The 23,910-nt window shown below is 36.2% G+C and overlaps 2 protein-coding genes across 3 annotated transcripts; both read right to left on the bottom strand.

Annotated features, from left to right (window-relative positions):
• Window positions 1-2,326: 2,326 nt before the first annotated feature.
• LOC137030610 (uncharacterized) lies at window positions 2,327-8,527 on the bottom strand. Its single transcript, XM_067401024.1, has 3 exons — window positions 8,449-8,527; window positions 7,333-7,426; window positions 2,327-3,655 (listed from the first exon to the last, which is right to left on the bottom strand). The coding sequence occupies exons 1-3, from the start codon at window positions 8,480-8,482 to the stop codon at window positions 2,965-2,967; spliced, it is 819 nt and encodes a 272-aa protein (XP_067257125.1). The 5' UTR covers window positions 8,483-8,527; the 3' UTR covers window positions 2,327-2,964.
• An 8,614-nt stretch (window positions 8,528-17,141) lies between these two features.
• Window positions 17,142-22,870, bottom strand: LOC137030274 (uncharacterized). 2 transcript variants are annotated; one of them, XM_067400488.1, is made up of 6 exons: window positions 22,611-22,870; window positions 22,304-22,466; window positions 21,002-21,142; window positions 20,544-20,584; window positions 20,238-20,298; window positions 17,142-19,985 (listed from the first exon to the last, which is right to left on the bottom strand). In XM_067400488.1, the coding sequence occupies exons 5-6, from the start codon at window positions 20,291-20,293 to the stop codon at window positions 19,130-19,132; spliced, it is 912 nt and encodes a 303-aa protein (XP_067256589.1). In that variant the 5' UTR covers window positions 20,294-20,298; window positions 20,544-20,584; window positions 21,002-21,142; window positions 22,304-22,466; window positions 22,611-22,870; the 3' UTR covers window positions 17,142-19,129. The 2 variants fall into 2 exon arrangements, with proteins under 2 accessions (XP_067256589.1, XP_067256587.1); XM_067400486.1 differs by having other exon boundaries at window positions 22,304-22,870.
• Between the last annotated feature and the right edge of the window lie 1,040 nt (window positions 22,871-23,910).

Raw genomic sequence — 23,910 nt, forward strand, 5'->3', positions numbered from 1 at the left:
CATGTCGCAACTCATCCGCCATCTCCTTTTGTGGAGTTAGAAGCATCTGAGGTCGCTTCATGCCATTCATATCCCAGGCAGACTCAATTTAGCGACCGACAAGCTTTCTCGGCAACAGTCTCGCCCCGGGGAGTGGAGACTCCATCACCAGTCAGTTCAGCTGATTTGGGAACACTTCGGGGACGCTCAGGTGGACTTGTTTGCCTCCCCAGTCAATTTTTATTTCCAGTTGTTTTTCTCCCTGACCGAGGGCACTCTCGGCACAGATGCTCTGGCACACAGCTGGCCGTGGGACCTGCACAAGTATGCGTTTCTTCCAGTGAGCCTTCTGGCACAAACATTGTGCAATATCAGGGAGGACGAGGAGCAGGTCCTTTTGGTTGAGCCGTATTGGCCTGGCCTCCGAACTAGCTCCGAACTGACCCCCCTATCCCTCTGAGGACAGACCTTCTCTCTCAGAGACGGGGCACCCTCTGGCACCCACATCCCGATCTTTGGAATTGGATCTTTGGGTTCTGGATGGGTCGCGGAAAGGTTAGGTACTTTGCCACCTCATGTGGTTGCTACCATCACTTTGGCTAGAGTCTATTAGACAGGCCTATGCCCTGAAGTGGAACCTCTTCGTCACTCGGTGTTCTTCTCGTCGAGAAGACCCCTGCTCAGATCAGCTCTTTGTTTGTTTAGGAGGCCAGCAGAAAGGGAAGGCTGTCTCCAAACAGAGGCTATCCCAATGGATAGTGGATGTTATTGTTTTGGCTTATCAGTCTCAAGACTTGTCTTGGCCCCTAGGGGTAAGAGCCTATTCTACTCGGAGTGTGGCTTCTTCCTGGGCGCTGGCGAATGGCGCCTCGCTGACAGACATTTGTAGAGCTGCGGGCTGGGCAACACCTAACACATTCGTAAGATTCTATAGTCTTCGCGTAGAACCTGTGTCCCTTTGGGTACTCGCCTCTTCGGGCCAGTAGTAGGACCTGCTCTGTGTCATTGCTTGCTGCGCCATTCCACTCTACGGACTGGATGCATGTGCTTTTTCCTCAGGTGAGTTCCACAGCTAGAACCCTGGGTTTCTCCAGCACTGTTGATGTCTACACTTGTGTCCATGCCCCTTCGGTCATCCCGTGTTGGACTAGGTGCCGCCATGTGTTGATTCCCCTTCCTGGGTAATCCTACCCGTACCACAGTAAGTCTCCTTTGGGTGCATGTGTCTTCCCTTGGCAACTTGCCATCTCTGATGTCTAATCCCAGCCTGCGGGCTGGTTACCTCAGAATTCTCCTATCACCATTTTGTGGGTTGATTCCTTGTAAGACCTCCTTGAGCAGGCAGTTTGTCAACATATTCCTGTTGGGGTATGCTTCCCAGTGTATTCTGTATTAGTGTGGTCCTTCGTTTGTGCTAGTCTCACGACAGGGTGCTATCACTTTTACAGGTCACTGGAAGACAGCTATTGTGGCGTTTTGTAAGGGACCCCATTCGTCAGTCTGTTCTGACGTAACATCGAGCGTGACCGACTGAAAGGCAACGTCTAGGTTATGTATGTAACCCTTGTTCCCTGAAGGAGGGAACGGAGACGCTATGTCCCTTTGCCACAATTGCTGTTCCACTGAAATGCCGGGTTGATTGGCTTGGCTCCTCAGCAAAGGCTTGAATGCGAGTTGCTCGTGCTGCTCCTTATATACCCACACGATGCAAATATCGCAGACCAAGGTACTCAGTATACCATTGGCTTGTTTTGTTAACACTTGAAGGTGATTGGGCTCTCAGGGCAAAACCCCATTCTCCAGTCTGTTCTGACATAACGTCTCCATTCCCTCCTTCAGGGAATGAGGGTTGCACACGTAACCTAGCATTTCTTGAGCATCAAGTCAGCATATTAAAATGATTTCTGAAGGATCCTGTGACACTGAAGACTGGAGTAATGATGCTGAATATTCAGCTTTGATCACAAGAATAAATTATACTTTACAATATATTCACATAGAAAACAGGTATTTTAATTGTAATATTTCAATATTTTCACTGTATTTTTGATCAACTCACTTGATGGATGTGTAGCTTTTGGCTCAGTAATACGGTTAAATGCACTTATTTTTTATAAAATCAACATTTACATGGAATTTTTAATGCTTATTTTGTAATATGCTTATTTTGGGCATATGTAAGAATAGGGAAACTTATAACACAAGAGTGAATATATTACTTTAGTATAGTATATTATTAATATATTATGTTTCAAAATGTTTTACAGACAAAATGTTTGCAAACAGAGATAACTAAGGAGAGCAAGAAAGAGAAAATGAATGTCAGAAACATTTGAAGATCCTTTAGTTATATTTAAATGTAATGTTGTTGACATCAGCAGTGATATTAAAAGGCAGATCATTCTTCAGTACTTGTTCCAGTAATATGTCAGGCTTCTTTTTAATGATCATTTCATAACACTAGATGGCCTCAATGTACACGGTGTTGACATATCAAGACAATGCAGTTCAGTATAACAGCACAAAATTTAAATAAACATATTAATACTTATACATATATTGTGTAAAATGTTGTTTTCTGTTATTCAAAAGCTGTTTTTAAGCAACAGTGTTCAGTTTCAACAACTTAAGTTTAACCATATAACACTTTTTCACCACAATAAATACATGCACACAATATAAAACATTTGTTTTCTCTAATTGTAATTTTTCCAGGTAGTTGGGTATAAATAGTACCTCTTTGTACATTTGCAAACAAAATATAGATAATTTTACAACATTTAAATAAGTAGTTATGCATAAAATGATCAACAATGCTTTTGATCAACAACGCAGAGCAAAAAAATTGAAAAAAAAATATCTAGAAATATATATCATGTTTAACTATAGCTAAATTATATTTCATTCAGTTGATGGAAACATTAGTTTTTATGACAATTGAATGTTTAGCGCTTCAAATCAATGAGATTTCTTATTTCCTTCATATTAACCAGGTTGGTTTGCTATTCTCTCTATTGTTTTAGTCATTTCATCCATGACATTCTGTAACTGAATCATTTCTATCCACATCTGAATGAACGCCATCCTAACTGGCAGAAGTCTGATCCACTGAGCTCCCATCAAACTTGACGTCTGAGACTGTATCTGCGCAGCCAGAACACTAATGTCATAGATCTGTATGAAGCGCACTAATTCACTGGCAGATGAAAAATAGTTACTCAAATACCCAACATCATGCTGTGGGTTATTGAGGTCTCTCAGTATTTCATGAACTCGCTGACTGATGTCTCTCATCTTGCCAGTCAGAGGGGTGATTATATACTGAAATGTTAAAAGTTCAGCTTCAGTGTCTTGTATAAATTTGTCCTGCTGGCTCCTGATCTTCTTGTTCCAGAGTTTATCACTGATTGCAGCTCCTGAAAGCACAACTACTGCTGATCCTGTGATGAGAGCAGAAATGCCCAGATGAACTGGAGCTAAAACTAACCCCAATCCCATCATGAATCCTCCAGCTACTTCCACATTCCCTGCATTAGTAACGGCTTCAGAAGCACGTCTGAAATCTTTTTCAAATGTGCTGATGAGAAGACACACTCGGTCCATCCTCTGCTGGATCTGAGGGAAATCTCTCAGATAGAGGGTGATCAATTTTTTTTCAAGATGATTAAACACAGATCTAGAGGGGAAAAAACTTTATTAAAATGTATTGTATTATACAATTTGTAATACATGTTTCTAATAATACTAACAATTGCTGAAATGTACATTAAACAATTTTATTTTAATAGTTTATGATACATACACAAGTTTTGCTCTTAAATCAATTTTGATTCATAATGCAATAATCGGGTCATTGACGAATAAGGTTTTTAAAAGTGTAATAAAAAAAAAAACCCTAATGGAGATATAATTAATTTTGAAGTTTCATTAAGTGTTAACAATGAGATTATGTGGTTTTTATAATCAATTAACACTGATTTTGTCATTTTTTTGTCACCAAAAAACATTTGGTTTAACCAAAATTTTGGTTTTACTGAATGACGATATTTTCAAACAATGCTAACAGGCTGATATCTAGCTATCTAGCAAAAGGACAATCAAACATGTTATATTTAGTACAAGTTTATAAAATGTTAAAACATTTTTCATGTTTTATAGCGGTTGTACCGAATGACCTGATGTTTCGGGACATGTGTATGATGAAGTGAAAACATGAATTTTTCAGATAGTTAAGAGAGAGTTAGTCACTTTGCTTCATAACCATGTGGTCCTTTGCAGGTGTCTGAATGATGTCACATCCTGTCACATGATACTGACCGTATGACTTGATCTCAAATGGTCCCTTTATATTGGTTACTCCAAATAACATAAATGAAATTATTTTTTCCAGACATTCTTTCTCATAACAAAGCAACGACTTCTACACTTAATTTTAATGCCATTTTGCACTATGTTGATTTATGATGTTATAAAAAATAAATACATTTATTACGTTTTAAGTAGGGCTGTCAAAATAACGTGTTAATTTCGATTAATTAATTTGAGAAAAAATAACGCATTAAAAAAAATAACGCAGATTAATCCATTCCGTATTGACCTTTGAACCTGGAGCCGTTCTAGCCGACTGTAAAATGAAGGAGGGAGACGACTGCTGCGCTGACGGACAGAACGAGCAGAGCTCCTCCCTCGTGCGCGCGAGCTCTCTTTGTCTTCAAAGTAAGCACCGTCTTTGCACTCTCTCTACCTCATACATAATAATCTAAATCAACTGACACAATGCTAAAAGTTCGTAAGACCGAATCCATGTTTCACAAGGTGCATTCGGAGAATGTTTTTCCTGAATAACCGCTGGGTGTGAATCATAGACTGTAAAAAAATATGGACGTAGTGTCCGTGACGTCACCCATAGAGTTCTGAACAGCAATTTTGAAGCGAAAATGAGACCGCTGCCATCTTAGCAGTGCGTCACCGTACGTCACTCCCTGATAACTGAAAATGGGCAAAGAGGCAGGACGTAGTTGAAGCCCATGCGACTTGTTGCTGAAACCACGCCCGTCTATCTTAGATACCATCTAAAATATTAATAAAGATAACAATATCATTAGAAAGTACTAAAGGTTTACTGTCAATCTATGGTGCTTTTTTTACGATAACGTTATAGATGCTCCAACACCAGTGGGTTAATTAATTTGTGTGGGGTGTGCAAATAACACAAATCAAATGGGATTTCATACCTTTATAATAATGAAATAGAGATCGCGAGATGAATCCAATCCGTGGCGCTTGGGTAAAATGTCCATTGCAAAACAAAAAAACTGTACTTTTTGTCCATGAACGCATCAAATCCATGAAATTTTATATATTATCCATCGTTTGTATTACATATCTTCGGAATTATTTGCTCTTCATCATCGTTCTTCAAGAAAGGATGCAATCTGAGCATCGTTTATAATGTAAAACTCATATATATATATATATATATATATATATAATGTGTGTGTGTGTGTGTGTGTACCAGATGTACATCTCTCAAACTAATGAGCACGTTCCCAAAGTATAATTTTTCAAAATAGTGCAGCAGTTTTAGTTATATCCAAGTAGTGCTGTCGGAGTTGTATATCCTCCTGGTATTGTCATTGTAGTAAATCTCAGGAACAAAACTTTTAGACAATGCCACGACAATCCAACAACGTGTGTTCTGTTTATCTTCCACATACGAGCACATGTACACAGACGCACATCTGTCTCGAGTATGCAGCAAGCCATATATTGTATAAAATAATCCAGAAAAAAGCACAAATACGGCTGAGATGCCAAATTCAGTGGCTGAAATTAGCTGCTGAGGTAACATGATGGCTCACAGACAGCAGCGGCATCTACCTGTCACTCAAGTGACCACGCCCTTAATTATGCAGAACTTTAAGGCTTAATATAATTTAAACGGATGAGTTATAAAAAAAATTCACCCCCCTCAGAGTTGTCATGAAGGGCAAAATTCGTATAGACCAAAACCACAATATGAACCAGACTGTAAATATGCTTTTTTTTCTGCTGTAAACTTGGCTAATTTAACATGATGGTCAATGAGATTTTGCTCACTTTTGCAGCCTGTCCCTAGCGGGCAGTCGATGAATCGCAGTTTAAGTCACTTCCGTATTGGCTTCACGAGAAACTGGGGGAGGTTGCCGTTGGGTGTGAATAGTGCTCAAAAGAACGTCACCTCATCTTCTCTGACAGGCGTCCTGCACGTGCAGCTGACATAAACCACACTTTCAGTAAACAAAAAGAAAATCATATCCAGTGGTGAAGTGTTTTCTGTGTTGACAAATCTTTTGCGATGTCCTAATAACAGTCGTGATTCACCCGCAACGTGTCAACGTCCGCTAATGTCCAATTCACGACCTAATGACTCATTTGAACAGATTCATTTTAATGAATCATCTGTCCACACTGTCTATAATGAATAATTTACTCGAACAACTCTGAAATGAGAACATAAGTGTGCTCACCCCATTTAGCAAGAGTGGTTAGTAAAATTAGCCTTAATAATCCACAATATTTTCAGGTTATTTAAATGACAATGTGTAGTAAATTAGGCCTACCTATAAAATCAGTTAGTTTAGACTGGAGTGAGGTGAAACCAGAACAAAGCAAGCTGTTGTTAGCTGGTGCATTCAATTGTATATGGTGGAAAATTATATTATTAGTTAATATAACTTCTAAATGCTACTTTTTAATACTTTTCAGGTTTAGCAAAAAAGCATCTTCTCTTACAAAGCTATAAAATCAGTGAGAGTGACGGGTACTTTATTGTCAGTATCGGGCTCTCAGATCACATGGGTAGGGCACTTTTTACTGTTTGTGTGGATGACCATGTCTGTCACCACCGAAGACCATTTTTGACCCAGGAAAAACCCTGCATTGATTCATTTGAATTGAAATATTTAATACTTTCACAGCAAAAATTACGTATGCGATTAATGATTAATTTAGATGAATTAATCACAGAGTATGTAATTAATTAGATTAAAATTTTTAATCGATTGACAGCCCTAGTTTTAAGATATTTTTATCACAAATTAAATGGCTGTATTGGCCTTTGGACGGTTAAATCGAATGACCTTTTGACACTTCAAAATCTTCAAAATATCTTAAATATCATTAAAATCTTTTGGATTCAGTAAAAGAGATCTAATTGTACTGACTTACATACTTTGACTGTCATATCTTTGATTTTTATTATTATTAAGGCCTTTGGACAAAAAAAAAATATATAAAAATGACCCGTCACGTCACTGACTCAATCACATTTTTGTATTAACAGATAATTAATGCATAAAATCATTCTCTTACATCATTCTGGGAGGTTTCTCTTTGCTCTTGCACTGACGCTTGCGTTTGTTCCTTTTTATTTTTATTGTATTGACTCTACAACACACCATCAGAGCTGAAACAAGCAAACACAAGAATATTGGTGCTTCATGAGAGAAATTTACAATTATACAAAAAAAGCACCAAAATAATTTTCTATTTAAAAAACACACAACAAATTAAGACTAACATCTTACATAAGTTAAATCTACTCATAAATCAAACTAAATATACTAAACTACATATCAGAGATATATAAAATATAAATATACATCACTAACTTTGTGCTCTTCTCAGCAGTTAGAGTAAACCGTGCACAGTTGGAAAACTTTCTGCTTTTTACATACACAAATAAACAAACACTAGTCATTAACTTGAAGGCATTCGAATACCTATAAATAGTTTATCCACAGTTAGTTCATAAAGATAAGGAGTAAATATGTTCCATGCAGATCAACTAATTTTAAATGTTAAAATTATAAAAGTTGCCTTTTTACCAAAAAAAGTTATTTCAGCTCTTCATTTTATTCATACTTTGATATAAGGGTCTGAGGGTCAGAATTGCATAATTTAGCCTGGCTTAATAAGATGTCTTGCTATTGTACAGTAAATTGTACGTGTCTATTGAAGATTCACAGGCTGTTTAATGCTGCTCAGAGGCGTCATAAATACATTAAATCCCACTAAAGAAGCACTTCTTTGCAGTGTAAATGTGGCGTAAGAGTTAAAGAGCCTCTTATCTCTTTAATCCAGCAGCAGAGACTAAAGATCACAAACATCAAAGTTCAGTTTCACAGTCAAAAATTACAATAAGTTATTCAACGTTTAATGGAGCTGCTGAAATGAAATTCACCACCATATCTTTGTATTAGAGAGCCGTATGTCATTAAAATTGAACCCAAGCGAAGAGGATGGTACTGTGCATGTGAGGAACAAGAATCACGGGACAGCTGTGAGTCACATGCATGTTTCAACTGTTCCTCATTTTCCTAACCATACACAGTCTAAACAACTAAATCAAACAGTAACAAAAATACTAAAATAAAACAACTACATGTCCTAATTTCATTTACCGCTGCTCTTAATTTTCTTATTTACCTCCATGACTCTGTGATTCTGTAACTTCGTCCATCTCTGATCATCTTCTGCATCTGCTTGAACCACACTTCAAAATAAAAGTCTCTTTAGGGCTGATAACTTAAAGCAGGGCTAAAATATAACTGTAAAACAAAATAAGCATAACTAATATTTAGAAAATATGCATAATACTATATAAAAAATATATTTAACTAAAAACTACCCAAATAACCTTTTAAAGATGGTGAATTGGCTGATGTTGCTGCAGTTAAAACAAGTGAATACATTTTTGAATGTTCAATTGTAAAATAATAATAATAATAAAATATTAAATACAAACATAAATATTCCTTAAAATGCACTATTCAAAATACACGTAAAACACGTTTTTAAAAAATCAGTATGTCCAGTAAAAAAAAGTCCAGTTTTCTTGACTTTATGGAACATATTTTAAAAGGTATGATGTTCCTCAAATGTTCTTTTTAACTTATTTTTGATTTCAAATTCAACATTCTAGTAACGTTGATTTGTAACATTCCAAAAACATAAAAATGTCCACATTCAGTTTTTAAATAAGTAATTATTCTACAAGTATCTGTATTTTATGTCAATATCTAACAGCAGCACAAGTGGCTCAGTGGGAAACAGCTGAGCCAGAAAGTTTTTCCTTCAGATCTTGTTTCCCTCACAATCCAAAGATGTGTGAATTACAGATACTATTGCCACCTTCCAGGCAACCCGTAACCTGTGTTTTTACAACCTTCTTCTACCCGTCAAAGTGCACTGGAACGGCAGTCAAACCCGTGACTTCCCACCCGTGAACTCATACTAGATCAATGTACTCCTAGTTCCGTGATCGGACGTCACATAGTGGTGCACGGTGAGAAATAGACTTTAGGACAATATAACGGTATAACAGGTATAACAGTAAGCACCTTTGGCCATAGAAATGATCATAAATGAGCATAAGCCCCGTACGGTCCGCCATGCTGATTTGTTTACATCTAGCAATACCTTGCGCTCAGGCAGTTTGGCGTGACTTGCCTGGAATGCTGCAAAGTCAGTCGTGGTTTGAAGTCGTGACTTACGGGCTCAAAAACGTGCCTGGAACGCAGCATAAGTTGTCTAAAGGTGTGAACGGGTGTTTTACTGCCTATGGATGGAGGTCCGTGTACCTTTTGTGTGCATTCCTTTTTCGTTTTATAGCCACATCGTGAATAACAAAAAAAAAAAAAAACGAATGGTTGTTGTATTTTTAAATGCTATGTTGAATACCAAAAGTTCAATTAAAACCGAATACACAAATTTAATGTGCACAAAATAAATATTGACTTCTTTTCAGATTTATGTTTATTACGTTATATTTATATATTTACATGTATGAGAACATTTTTGGATTTACATGTGTGAGAACATTTGCCATTCTCACGCTGGTTCTACCATTATGGTCTATGGTTTCATATGCGGTAGGTAGTGTTGTAATCAAGAGAAAACACCTAAACTGAGACCAAAACCAGTGTGTGTTGAGACCAAGACAAGACCAAGAACAGACTAGCACTCCTCAAATTCATCTAAAAAAAGATCCATATTTACATTTTTTTCTGAATACTTAAACCCTAACCATGATTCTTATAGCACAATTTCTAAAACTATTAATACTTATAGCAAAACCACTCACTGAGTTTGCAAAACTAAAAGCACAAGCACTGCTTTGCACTCAGTTTGCAATTTTGTAACACACACTTTGCAAAACTGTAGATACAATCCACTTACACAGGAACTGTAAACACAACTCACGGCTTTACACTCAATTTCCAAATGATCAACACACTCCAAGCAAAACTATACACATGTATGGCTATTATTTACACTATTTTGCCAACTGTCTGGCACACTGTCACATGTGAAAACTGTTTTAGATAATTAGTTCACTTTGCAATCAGCCTAAGCATTATAAATATGCCACAGGTAAGCTGTCTGTGTGGAGTACAATGGAGGGAGCAGGAAAAGTGAGAAGAGTGAGAATTAGAGGAGGCCGAGGAAGAGGACGTGTAGGTGAAGAAGCGAGAGGGAGAGGATGACAAGGACAAGGAGGTGAAGTTAGAGGAAGAAAATGTCTAGTCAGGCTTCCTCCATTCCATCGTCTCTGTGTCCTACAAAAATATAAGTACTGATTACTGTAACTGTGACACATCCTTTTTACAAAATGGAAGCAGACAGAAACTCTACCTGTATGTATGTGTGCTAATTGAGCTCAAGCTAGGCTGACTTGAGTGAACAATATTGAATGCTAGTGCTTTCTAAATGACAACATGGTGTAGGCAATGAGAAATGAAGGGATTTGTGGGATTTGTGTTTTGAATGTGAAATGAACTGCTTTGCCAAGCTGAAAGTTGGTTAGGAGAACTGTGTGAAGAGTTTTGCAAAAGTGACCTAAGTATTGAGAAATGTGTCCTAGCGTCTGTAAAAAACTGTAATGTGATGGCTTGTGTTAACTGTTTGATACGAAAATACCATTTTTATGAAGATTTCAAGAGTTAATCAAGGTTTATTAGCTTTTGCAAGAGAACTACAATGTTTTGGTGATTTGGTGAAGGGTTTTCTTATTTGTGTGTAGAGTTTTGCAAAAATAGCCAATAGTTACAAAAAATGTGCTTAAGCAATCAGAAAAAACTGTAATCAATAATTACATTTAGAATAATAAGACACTATATAGAGTTGTTACCAATCAATTGAAATCAACAACAAAATTCATCTTTACACTGCAGAGGTGGATCAGAAGTTGGATCTGAACTGGTACAATTACAAATGCATAAATAAAGTTAAAATTACAGTTTTTCTCAATTGCTAACACACAATTCATGAAACAATTCACCATTTTCTCGCAACCATAAACACAAATCTCGTAACTACACACCAACTTGTACAAACCTCAAACTTCCATGTCAAATTAAAATATTTCAGTCAAAAACGTATTCACTTCTGTCAAATTCAAACTTTGGCCTCAGATGACACACAAAACCTGCAAATACACAGACTACTTTCCTTCCCAGTGAACACCAGTGAGATCAGTTCATAACACTGTAACAAAAAAACTCTTATTGGGATTCAATAATTTGGCAGCTCAGTGTCTATTACAGTATACATCAAAAATGAAAGAGTGCAGATAGAGTAAAATGCAACAATGAGCTTGAGGAAAAAATATTTTCATTTCACTAATGTAAAGTGATCACTTGAGAAGAAAAGTTTAAAAAGCAAAGAACTAAATATGTACATTATGTACATAGTACAGTTTACTGTCAATTACAGTCATACATACATAAATAAATAAATAAATAAATTTGCCATCCTCTGCACCTTCGGCCAAAATTCATTACAGTATAGAGTACGATAGCAGTTTCTTCTGACAAAAGACTTTCTCTACCTTCCCTAGGCAGTCATGTCTCAGTTCTGCAAACTGAGACACGATACAGTAGATGTATAAGCTACAAATAAATTTGACAACCACAAATTTGAGGGTGCTACAGTTTACTGGACACAGAATAGTGAAATTGTTCTCATATAAAGTACTGTTACTGTGTACTGTAATTATACTCAATGTGTAAGAAGTATAAAACACTGTCAGTGATTCTAGGATGCAATTTCTAAAGCACAATCACCTGTGCTCCTGTTTATATTATAAATGTGTGCTGTTTGAGTTTACATAGTGACACTTGAGTTAATGTGTTTTATGAATGAAAACATGGTGAATCCACTGTAAAATAAGGGTATTTTTGTGTAGAGTTTTGCAGAAATCATTAAGAAAATTTGAATGTGTGTGAAAACGAGTGCAACCAGTTTATAGTTTTGAGAAATGTGTCTGTTTTGAGAATTGAATAAATGTTTTGGGAAATTGTGCCAAATGAATCAGTTATAGTGTGTTAGCAATCGAGAAAAACTGTAATGTTTTAAAAAACAAAATTTTGTTTATTTAGCATTTGTAAAACATAAATAAATAAACTTAATATCACATTTGCAATTGTGTATTTGTGAAAACAGCCTTCTTGTGATATTGCTTAAATATATCATGTGTTATAATATAATGATTAAGATCTTATACAAGTACTTCTTTGCAATCATATCTTGAATTTTGTGGGCATTTGTATTAATTCTGGTGACATTTTTGACACAATCACTTGTTGATTTCTGACCCGGTACAACAGTAACAAAATAAATGAAATTAGAAATGCGTTATTGATTGAATTTGAAGCATAAAGTTTTACATCCAATCAGATTAATGATGTTAACAAAGAAATCAGACAATGCAACGATAATTTAGCAATATCCCCACAGTTGTGGTCTTGAAACAAAATCCAGAGTCCTTTTAGTCTGAGACCAAGACAAGACCAAGACCTTCATAGGAAGGAGTAGGTTATGCTTCCTGTTTTTTGTTTTTGTTTTTTTGCCTTTCTCACACTGGTTTTACCACTCTGGTTTGCTTAATGCCATTGCTCAATAGAAAATATGCAAGCATTTTCACAACTTTTTTTTTTTTTTTTTTTTTTTTGCCTAATAAATATCAGAGTCATTGATCATCTCAGACACAGCTGATGCTTTCTGAACTCCAGATCAGACTCTACGATCATATTTCATTAACAAGAACTCAAGAACGGCACAAAGGTAAATCTGCAGATTCTTCAAATGAAGAAAAAACTACTTAAATCAAAGCCATATGAATCTATAAATTGTCTCATGCATGAATTTATTATTAATGAACATGATGTTGTTAATTAGCTGGTCTGTTATCGTATTAACTATTTCAACTATCTGTAAAGCTCTAAACATCTGTCCCTCATATGTCTTCAAGATGAAATCGGCAGTTGTCCTCATGCTCTTCGTGACTCTGGTGCTCAGCGATGGATGGGATAAAGGCACGTTCAGCTATGATAAACCGGAAATGTTTCCAGATAAACCCTGCCAGAAGTCTAAGAAAAACAATGCATACGACATTTTTACACAACGACATATTCTCCAAGATGATTTCGACACAAACAGTATAGAGGCTTGGGCAAAGTACCTAACAACAAAGAAACTTTGTGGCAGAACAAAAACAAAACCACAATCCTTCCTATGTCGCAGTGATACCAATAGCAGTATAGGAATCTGCAATAATCGTGGCACCATAAAGGAAAAAAACCTATGCATCAGTGATGAAAAGTTCAATGTGTTCATTGTTCAAAGTTCTGTAATAAAAGGAAAGTGTGAAGTTAGCCTTTCTAAAGGCCAATATTATGTGATTGTTGCTTGTGATGTCATTAACAACCGCTGTTTGCCTGTTCACTATGACGGACAAACTCAGAAACGACCATCCAAACCTGGTCAGAAGTGCAAACCTTAATTAAACATTAAACATTAATGAAAGATTTGCTATGCCACATGCATGTTTAATCTGGATATAATTCCTGAAGCTTCTCAATAAAAGCTTTCTTTGCAGAGCACAGTTTGGTTTTATAAAGTGACATGACCAAATGTATAGCTTTAATCCAATGTAATTTGCTTCAAATAAAAGCATCTGCCACATGCATTAATGTATCTCTTTTGTGAAATCATTTGATTATCTTTAAGTCAAGAAAATATGAATTAGTATCACGATACTTCCCCTTTTGATTGATCACATTATTTTCTAAATTTACTGTAAATCATGGCTTTTTGGGGCTTATTCCTTCAATAAAATCATTTTTAAAAAAGAACATTTTATTAATGAAGAAAAAAAACACTAACACAATCGCATGACAATTCCTAACGATTTCGCGTTTTGGCGAATTGGTGGTGTTTCATTCTATCCTCTATTATAAATAGAATGGACGCCAATCTAGTTCCGTACACTTAACTTTACTGAACACAACAAACCCAACCTTTACTATCAGATCTAGACATTAGAAGACAACTTGTGTTACAGTCCATGCTGCAACAACAACCATCCCAACATCCTTTCTCTCTCTCTTTTTTTCAAAGTAACTTACAACCTGAAGGACAACATGATCACTTAAGAACTTAATGGAATGTAACTCAGAACAGCATGTATACATTCACATATACTTTGTATTGACTGAAAATTGTCTTAACATTGCAATTTTAGTAAGACGGTATTTGTAATGTCTCTGGTTGCTACGCACTCAAGGTTGCCGGTCGCTACGCACTCAAGTCTGCTTGCCTGAGTCTACGGACAAGATGGCTGCGTCATGGCTACAGCCTACAGCCTGCCATGGCTACCTGACACTCCTGACCCGCCTTGGCGTCCCAAGGCTCCTGATCCGCCAGGGTCGCCCACGGACTCTGACCCGCCATGGTGCCTAGAGTTCCTGGACCTTGGAGACCTCCATACCCGTCTGCACATCCAGTATCACCTGCCAGTAGGTCTTCAGGGCACAAAATATGTAGACCCAGGAACGCATCTAACTCAGCAATATCAGGACGTGCCACACTCTCACACATTGCAAAGTCTTGATTTACTGAGGTTGTCATTTCTGAGCGTTTCCCTGTCTGTTCTGCCTGTTTCCGTTTGGACTGTTATCCTGGACTCTGATTCTTGCCGCCTGCCTTCTTACCTGCCTGTTTCTGGTTATCCCTGTCTGCTGCCTGCCTCGACCCTCTGCCTGTTATCTGGTTATATGATTCCTGTACTGCCCTTAATGCTATTTAATAAATGCTGCAAATGGATCTCCCTCTTGTCGTCCAATCGTTACAGTCTCCTTAATGCATTCTAATACATATTCCCTTCAATTAATAAACTCATATACCAAAATAAAGTGTTATCTTTACTCTTCATATTCCCCCCATTTTTTCTTTTTTTTCCCAGTTGGCACATATGAATACAAACTGTAACAGCAGGTGAACAAATATACCAACTACATCCCCCAGAGCATGGAGGTAAGTATTATTGGGTTACTGTTCATAGTCTTTAAGGTAGTGAGATCTAATCACTTTTCTTCCAGACGTTGTAATAGAAACAACAGGAGTGTCTGTGCTTCGTTTTGAGCCTGTCACTCTGTCTCTGTTCACCTCTGAAGACTGACAAGACTCTGTTTTTTCCACTACTGTGGCCCTGTCCCTCTTGAGGTGTCGGCAGTTTCTCCTCAGAATGAGGAGCTGCACGTCATAAGATCTGTAGTCCACAGGTTTCACAACTGTCACTTTTCTCCATGTTTTGTTATGTTCCTCTGGCTGGACACGGACTCTGTCTCCTTGTTTTAGAGAATCTAGATCTTTTGCATGTCTGTTATAGCATGCAGTCTACAGTTCATGTTTCCAATCTGTCCTTTTCGAGTGTTTGGTTTTGATTTTATAAAGTGAAATGACCAAATGTATAGGTTGTGCAGGTTGTCATGCATGGGCATCAGAGTTCTGGTTCTCCTACTGAACAACAGCTGTGCTGGGCTTGCTCTGATCCCTTGTGATGGTGTTTTTCTCTGATCAAGCATGGCGAGGTATGGATCCTTCCCAGAGGTGGGTAGAGTATCCAAAAACTGTACTCATAGAAATATGTTTGTTTGATCAAGTCTTTGAACAGAATCAACTCAAAAGAGTAATTCATTTGTGAATGGGCCATCGTTCATGAAAAAAATTTACTTAAATGCGCCCCACAGGTCAAACCGCGTTATAACATGTAAATGTTACTACCCTTCTTTACTACCCACCTCTGTTCCAATCCCAATCAGACTTATGACCTGTAATGCTGCCTGAATCATGATCATGCTGTTTATCGTTGTCCAGAGGAGAACTGGCCCCACAACTTAGCCTGGTTTCTCCCAAGGATTTTTTCTCCATTTTGTCTCCTGGTGGATTTTGGGTTCCTTGCAGGGCCATGCACAGATCTTTTGAGGGGCATGTGCTGAAACTGAAAAAGAGCAACTTTTTTCTGTTGTAAAATACGTTTGGCCAAAATCTCAATTTATAAAAGATGTAATACTACTGATGACATGACTGGAGTGCTAATTTGCAGAGCTCGTGCTAACATACCCATGTTATGATCAGACACTTATGCTTTCTATAAAAAAAGCTTGTTTTTGTTGCGTTTATTTTGTTACTGAGAAGAAAGTGCACAGCACATTTTTACATATTCATCTAAGCGTCGCTCTCAGCAGCGCGGGCGGCGTCAGATGTTCGTTTAAAGTACATCGATGGTCATGCATTTCGAACTTCGTTTTACCCCTAAACGAAGAACGAAAAAGAACTTTGTTTTAAGTATATCGGGGCCTTAATCACCCAAACACAACAAATAACAGCCGATCAACTAACTACACTGCCCTCTACTGGAATGATATGGAATTCATTTCATAATAAAAGTCTCTCTTGTAGGAGCCTTTAATAAAACCTTGATTCTTCCAAATCCTCTCAGTTAAAAGACTAATACTCCAATAAATTACATTATTATTATTATTATTATTATTGTTTTATTTTGTTTGGACATTTTTTTATTCATAAAGTAAAAATTCTCTAACTTGAAGTCTACTTTTTCACATTTCTTAATTGATGCATTTCTCAAATCTCTTAGTGTCATGATCATTACTGGGAGTGCCCTTGTCTGCCACTAGAGGGCACTCCATTCTGGACTCTTGGTTTTCATCACTCGGAACTTCATTTCTGTCACGTATTGCACACAAAGACAAGATGGTAAGATCCAAGCGCAGCTTTAATGTGATAATCCAAACACGTAATCCAGGAAACAGGCAAGGGTCAAACTCCACAGAAACAGTCCACAAAAACAGAAACCAGAGATACAAAAGTGCACGTAACATAATACAACAAACCACAAACAAAGGAAGAAACAACTGAGTATAAATAGACAGAACACTAATTACAACCTCAAAACAGCTGGTGCAATGAAGGATAATGAGTCCAGGAAGTGGGTTATGGGAAATGAAGTTCTGAGTGATGAAAACCAAGCGTCCAGATTGGAGTGCCCTCTAGTGGCAGACAAGGGCACTCCCAGTAATGATCATGACACTTAGGTTGATTAAGAACAAGAAAAGTGGTTTTTGAAATCTTATGATGATTTGTTTGGTAATGCCACTGATGCATAATGTTTCCTCTGTATGTATTCATCATATTATTTTTTTCTCTTCATTTCTCTTATTTTGTTTGTGGAAATTTACTTGACGATTTTATGTAATTTAATTCCTGTAGAGGTTCTATCTGTTCTGTCCTTGTTCATTGTTTGATGCATTATTATAACAACAACAACAAAAAGGCTGTGAGGGTTTAGGGTTCCATTTGGGACTGGACCTTCGGCTCGACCGGTTACTTCCTGAGAACCGGCTCAAAAGAACAAATCCTTCAAGAATCGGACATCACTAGTTGCCACATGGAGATAAAAATAAAAACAGTTATCCTAAATAAACTTCTGATGATTGAGTTTCCTCTAAATAAAAGTTGTTTGAGGTGATGTTTTCTATAGAAAATTATTTGATTTGATTTACTCATATCATTTACATCAGTGAGAATTCAATCTAAACATAGTTTGACTATGTTAACTCTCATTTGGCTCTTTGAGAGATTTAACTTTGCTCTCCAAATGAAAGTTAAATGATTCAGATTTAAACATCTTTCACTGTAAACTTTTACCTGTTTTTTTTTTTAGTTCTGATTATGTTGATAGGTTTATGCGAACAAACTACAATATATAGCTTATTTGAAGATTCACAAAATAAGTCCTATAACAGAGCACACAATGAGCTTTATTGGACAAACTGCACAATCAGGATAAATCTGAACTCAGACCATAAGTTACCATGTTTTACTATCTTCAGATTTAATGACTAAAAGAAGGTTCACTGTACAATATTCTACAAATAAATAAATGATACTTATACTCACATCATTAACCTTTGTTGGTATTTGACCATTTATTCATGCAAATATAATAAATTAATGTAATAAAATTACAGTACTTTTGAAAGAAGTACCCTATTCAAAATATTCATGGTATATTAAAAGTGTAAAACATTGTGGTAGTAATAATGGTTTAAAATAAGTTTTAATGGTTTCTTTTTTATTAAATTGTTGCATTTACAATTTCACAGTGACATTGTCTATAGTGTTTTTTTTTTTCTTCAGTACTAAAACCAGCACAAAACCTATTCAAATACACTGTCACACATTTCACAGAGTTTTATAATGTGGTCACTGATTACTTATTGATATGAAATGGCTTACACATTGAGTGTTATCTTAAATTCTTGAATTACTTTCTGATTCTAGCCTGGTAACCAAACTGTACAAAATATTACTTTGCTAAGGAAAAATGTAGTTTTTCTCACTCTGTCTCTTACTTGAACCTGCCATTGATTTACAAAGCCCTTTTTACTTCATATGCATTGTAATCAAATGCATTTATGTGTGTGCATTTTAAAACATGTTATGTTTGGGAATACACATTTTGTGAAACGTGAAAATATATAAGGTATTGTATACATAAAAATAACAGTAACAATGAAATCTTATTTGAATTTCAGTATGTTAAAATGTTTACTTTAGCAAAACCCCTCTAAGTGATATACTATAACTATATCAAATTAAATTTGGTGATTTAAACATGAATAATTGTAGACAAATGGGATTGTTCAAATCATTCAATATAATGTTGGTCAAGTGAATCTTCGGTCTCTGTCAGGATCAACTTCTGTCTCAGCGGTTCATAATGTTTTGTTTCTCAGATTGTCTCTTAAAATTCTGCTAGCTTGTGTTTTGTTTTCTCAAGTTCATCAATGATTTTCTGTAACTGGTTGATTAATTTCCTAATTTCAGCAATGAATTTCCCTGCTTTTGATCTGATCTCACTTTCATCTATTTCTTCATGTATGGGTTTTTCTGCTAGTTTGTCCATGTCATTGAGCGCTCTGCCATGTTCATTAACTGAGATCATGTCCAGCACAAGGCTAAACCCACCAAACATTTCTGCTATTGATGCAAGCAAACGCATGTTTTCAGACATCTGCTTAGTCAGTCCAGCAAGCTCTTCTATCTGCATCTTAACTAAATCACTGGCATCTTTCTCCAGGTTTTTAAAGTCTCTCATTTTGTTCTCAGTACACTCATGAAGGTCTTTCATCTTTTCAGCCATTGGGCTGATTTTATCCTGAAATTCTTGCAGTTCAGATTCAATGTCTTTTCTTAATCTGTCCATCTGGTCCTTTTTCTCAGATCTGCATTTGTAACTTTTAAATCCAGCGGCTGCGAGTGTCACAACTCCAACAGTACCACCAACACCAGCAACACCAGCAGCACTAACACCAGCAGCTGCAACAGCAGAACCAGCAACACCAGCACTAGCAGCTCCAGCAATAACAGCAGAAGCTCCCATAGTAAATGGAGCTAAAGCTAATCCTAATCCTGCAACCATAGCAGTTCCTCCAAAGATCCCCAACCATCCTGCAGTTCTAGATCCTTCAATAGAACCTCTGAAATCTTTTTCAAATGTTTTGATGATCTCTTGTAGTTTCTTTAAGCACTGCTGGAGTTGAGGATGATCTCCGTTATAGAGTTTAATAAATTCAGCTTTGAGCCGGAAAACATCAGCTCTAGAGAAAAGAAAAATTAGGAGTTTATTTTTATAGACCATAATCTGTAATACAATTTTTATGTTAACCATATTATTGATATGCAGATGAGTTTCAGTTAATACTTAAAGTTCTTGCTATATTCTTACTTCTTGCTTACATATAAATGCACAAGTTCAAGATATTGTATAAATATTGCTTCGTAATATAGTCAGATCACATTTTAGTTAAAGACACAAATATTCTGATTCTTTGACTAAATGAGATTCTCACATTGAAGGAGGAAGCTCCATGCTGTTGCGCCGCCGGAGAGGACCGGATGATGACATTGTTGCTGTGATTAAAAAAACACAAGTTAATACATCATCTCTCTTCGTACAGATTATCCCATAATCCCATAATAAAGTATTTGTTTTTGTTTTTACAGTTACTCAGGAATAAAAAAAAAAGGTAAAAAGGCTGTCACTAGGGTGGTACTAAAGGTACTATTAAAAGAGACTAAATTGTACCATGATTTAAGAATATGTAGCTTAATGAATAATATTCACCCTTTAGGAGTAAATAAGGAATAACGTGTACCTTTTGAAATTGTCCCAGAATTGTCTTCTGACTAATCCAATCTGTTCAAGACAAGGAAATGTAACTTTTTATTAATTCCAAAACTAAATCTGTAATTCAGGCTAATTATTACAGTAAACCAATCACATACATATATAATAATTATATAATCATTAATATATAATAATTATATATAATAAATATTTAAGCTCAGTGGTAGGATACATAAATCAATAGCTTTATGTTCATATTTTTTTACATAGGCCTATCTCACAAAATGTGTGAATTATATATATATATATATATATATATATATATATATATATATATATCAAATATAAACAAGGATAACTTCAATATGTAAATATAACAGTGGATGACAGCATAAATAATATAAATAATAGGAAGACAAAGAATTTAAAATGGGTGAGAGAAAAAAAGTGTGTTAGGCATATACTGTACTTTTGTACTACTCTTACGGTTTCAGTTTCGCTTTCATGGAAGATTGCTATTGGTTCGCAGACAGATCAATCTCCATTGCCCAAATGACATCATCGCTTCGCCACAGCCAATCAGATCGACTCAAATGAAGCTGCTTTCAGAAGAGGCGCTTCAATAGCCTGCAATGTAGAAGTGCACAGAATAAATATGTAAAAGTTCTGGCAGCTCATTACGGGCACAAACATCTCTGTGGAAACGCGTCAATGTCTAGAGCAATAATTGTTATGGACGAAGCACCAAAAACAACTAACGTTAGCCTGGGCTTTCGTTTTTTAGGATATTTATTACGTTTCTACTCACTGTATAAAACAATAAGTAAAATGTACTATTTTTTCTTTCGAAAACAGCTAAAAATAGACCTAATTAATTATTCAAGGCCCAGTGCAGGATGGGAACACCAGTACCAGAAAAGTTGAGTACTTTATAATGTTTATAAAAATTCTACAAGCTTAAATTGAGTACTCATATATAATTTACTTTATTCTTGCCTGAACTAACTTTTTCATGCAAAAATTACTTTTTTTTTTTCTGTAGTATTTACTTCACCATAAAATAATTTTGTACAGTGCTCCAAACAGTTATCCAAACATATATCCACTAATGTTCGTTCACGTTTTCTTTTCTTGCAGTATTTGACGAATTTTAATCGTGTAGAAATCTAAAGGTTAATGGACAATCGGGTGTGTTTTGTGATATTTATCTCCACAAATGGCTCATTGCGACTCATCATGATCAAACACATCATATACCACGTTTAATATTTGCACTTGTTGTTTATAGGCTACAGTTATTATTATAACATTATAAGAGCAGGTGGGCCTAAACCAAAACGGAGCGAGCGTCTTTGCGTCGACATTTCTTTTTTTAAACAATAAACATAATTGCAAACAGTTTTTTTTAGGTTATATCTAGTGTACTGTAAATTACATTTTAAAAGTCGTTCACTGCTGCTAATGGAAACTGTGGTTTGTGCATAATTAGCCTATGACTGAAATCATGTCTAATCCATTACAACTGAGACGCACCCAAAATGTCCTGCTGTAAGAGTATGGTATTACCACTTGAAAAAAAAATGTCCACTTTGAATTTTATTTAGTTAAGCTATTCCAAACAAAGAAAAATTACAAACAGTTATTTTCTTTCAATTTTCGCCACAGTGTGTTTAGTTTCGATTTCTTGTTTACTGCGCGTCGCGTCGCAGATTATCCGCACACATTAATAATGCAAACTAATCATTAATGGGCTCCCAAAACACATTCATAGCATTACGCTAGCCAAACCTTGATGCAGTCCTGATCGAAGATCTTGTGTGTGTTTTGCGCAGTAATAGGCCTATCTCGAGCTCCACGCGTCGAATCGGAATCAGAGGAACTTCTCTTCTCTTCAGCCCCAGGGGCATTAGCTGGGTATGGCATGGGGCGGCTGCTAGGATACCTTGTGTGCCTGTTCAGCAAGTAATAACCGTTTTTATTGCAGGATTAACAGAGTAAAAACTTGAGTTTTCACATTCGCTGAACTAACAGCGCTATTCACTCCAATTTAATTCACGAAAGGCACAGATAATGGCTTCAAAATAACCAATTCTACCGAATAACAGGGGGCATCTTCAGTCACTCCTCTTGTCGTGTTTGCTGGATAGCAGAGCCAGAGGACAGGGTCCGTGTACGTTTTGATAGTTTGTTTTCCAATTTGAAATGAAATATGCAGACACGAGAAAACGGTCGTTTTTAACGGTTGTTAAAAAAAAACGGAAAAACGAGATTTTGACTCGATTTTCGTTTTTTCGGGTCACGGATAGAAAACGGAAACCAGTGTTGCCAACTAATTTTCAGGGGAAGTTGCTAAAGGCAGATCGTTTTGTTGCTAAAAGTTGCTAAATGACATTGTGACGTAATTGCGCCATGACGTCATTACGTAATCGCAACGCAAAACTACATAGATATTATTTGAAATGCTAATTTAGATTTGTTTGTAAAATAAATACACACACACACACACACACAAACACACAGCATTTTTAAAATGAATACAAACAACACTTTTTCATGACCAGATTTATTTTTATTTTTAAATACAACATTGATATTGAACAGTTAAACACTTTTGAACAATTACATTTTATGTAGGCTATTTTCCTTTTAACCAGTGAAACTATACATGAACTGAACAATTAAAGCCCTGTCGTAGTTAATATGCTACCTAAATGATCAACAGTTAAACAAGCTAATAACAAGGTGTATCAGTAAATTAACAATTAGTCTATATTGAACAATTGGAGCTAGCATCTTAACTCAAATGTGTTTGTCTATTGCTAGGCACCTCTTTACAACTCTCTCCATTAAATGGTGTGGTGTGCTGCTGGGTTGGTTAGCTGTTCAGTGGTTTCCTCGATTACTTTACTTTTTGAAGTGCTAATGGTACTTGTGTAGGAAATTATAAATTTGTCTTTTTTTAAAAAAATTGTGACTTGCTAACCAAACAATTGTACTCTGAACTTAATGCGTTTAAATTATTTTGCCAAAAATGTGCACTCAACAAATTGGCTATATATAGACCTTGTGTAGCCCCGCCCCCACTCGTTGTCTTTTGTCTTCCGGTTTTTACAGCTATTTCCACAGCGATCTTAAGGAATTATGAATCAACCGCTCAGTCTATTTAGCTAGCTTGTACGTGTGCTGTTTTGATTAGAGTCACTTTCCAAAAGTTGCTAAAAGTTGCCAAATAAATGTTAAAAATTGCTAAATTTGTTGCTAGGTGCTTTTTGGAAAAAAAGTTGCTAGTGTAGTCTGAAAAGTTGCTAAATCTAGCAACAAAATTGCTAAGTTGGGAACACTGACGGAAACACGACTTCAAAACTCGTTTTCCACATGTGGGCGGTCATTACACG

Source organism: Chanodichthys erythropterus, chromosome 11, assembly GCF_024489055.1.
Source record: "Chanodichthys erythropterus isolate Z2021 chromosome 11, ASM2448905v1, whole genome shotgun sequence".
Classification (NCBI taxonomy): Eukaryota; Metazoa; Chordata; class Actinopteri; order Cypriniformes; family Xenocyprididae; genus Chanodichthys; species Chanodichthys erythropterus.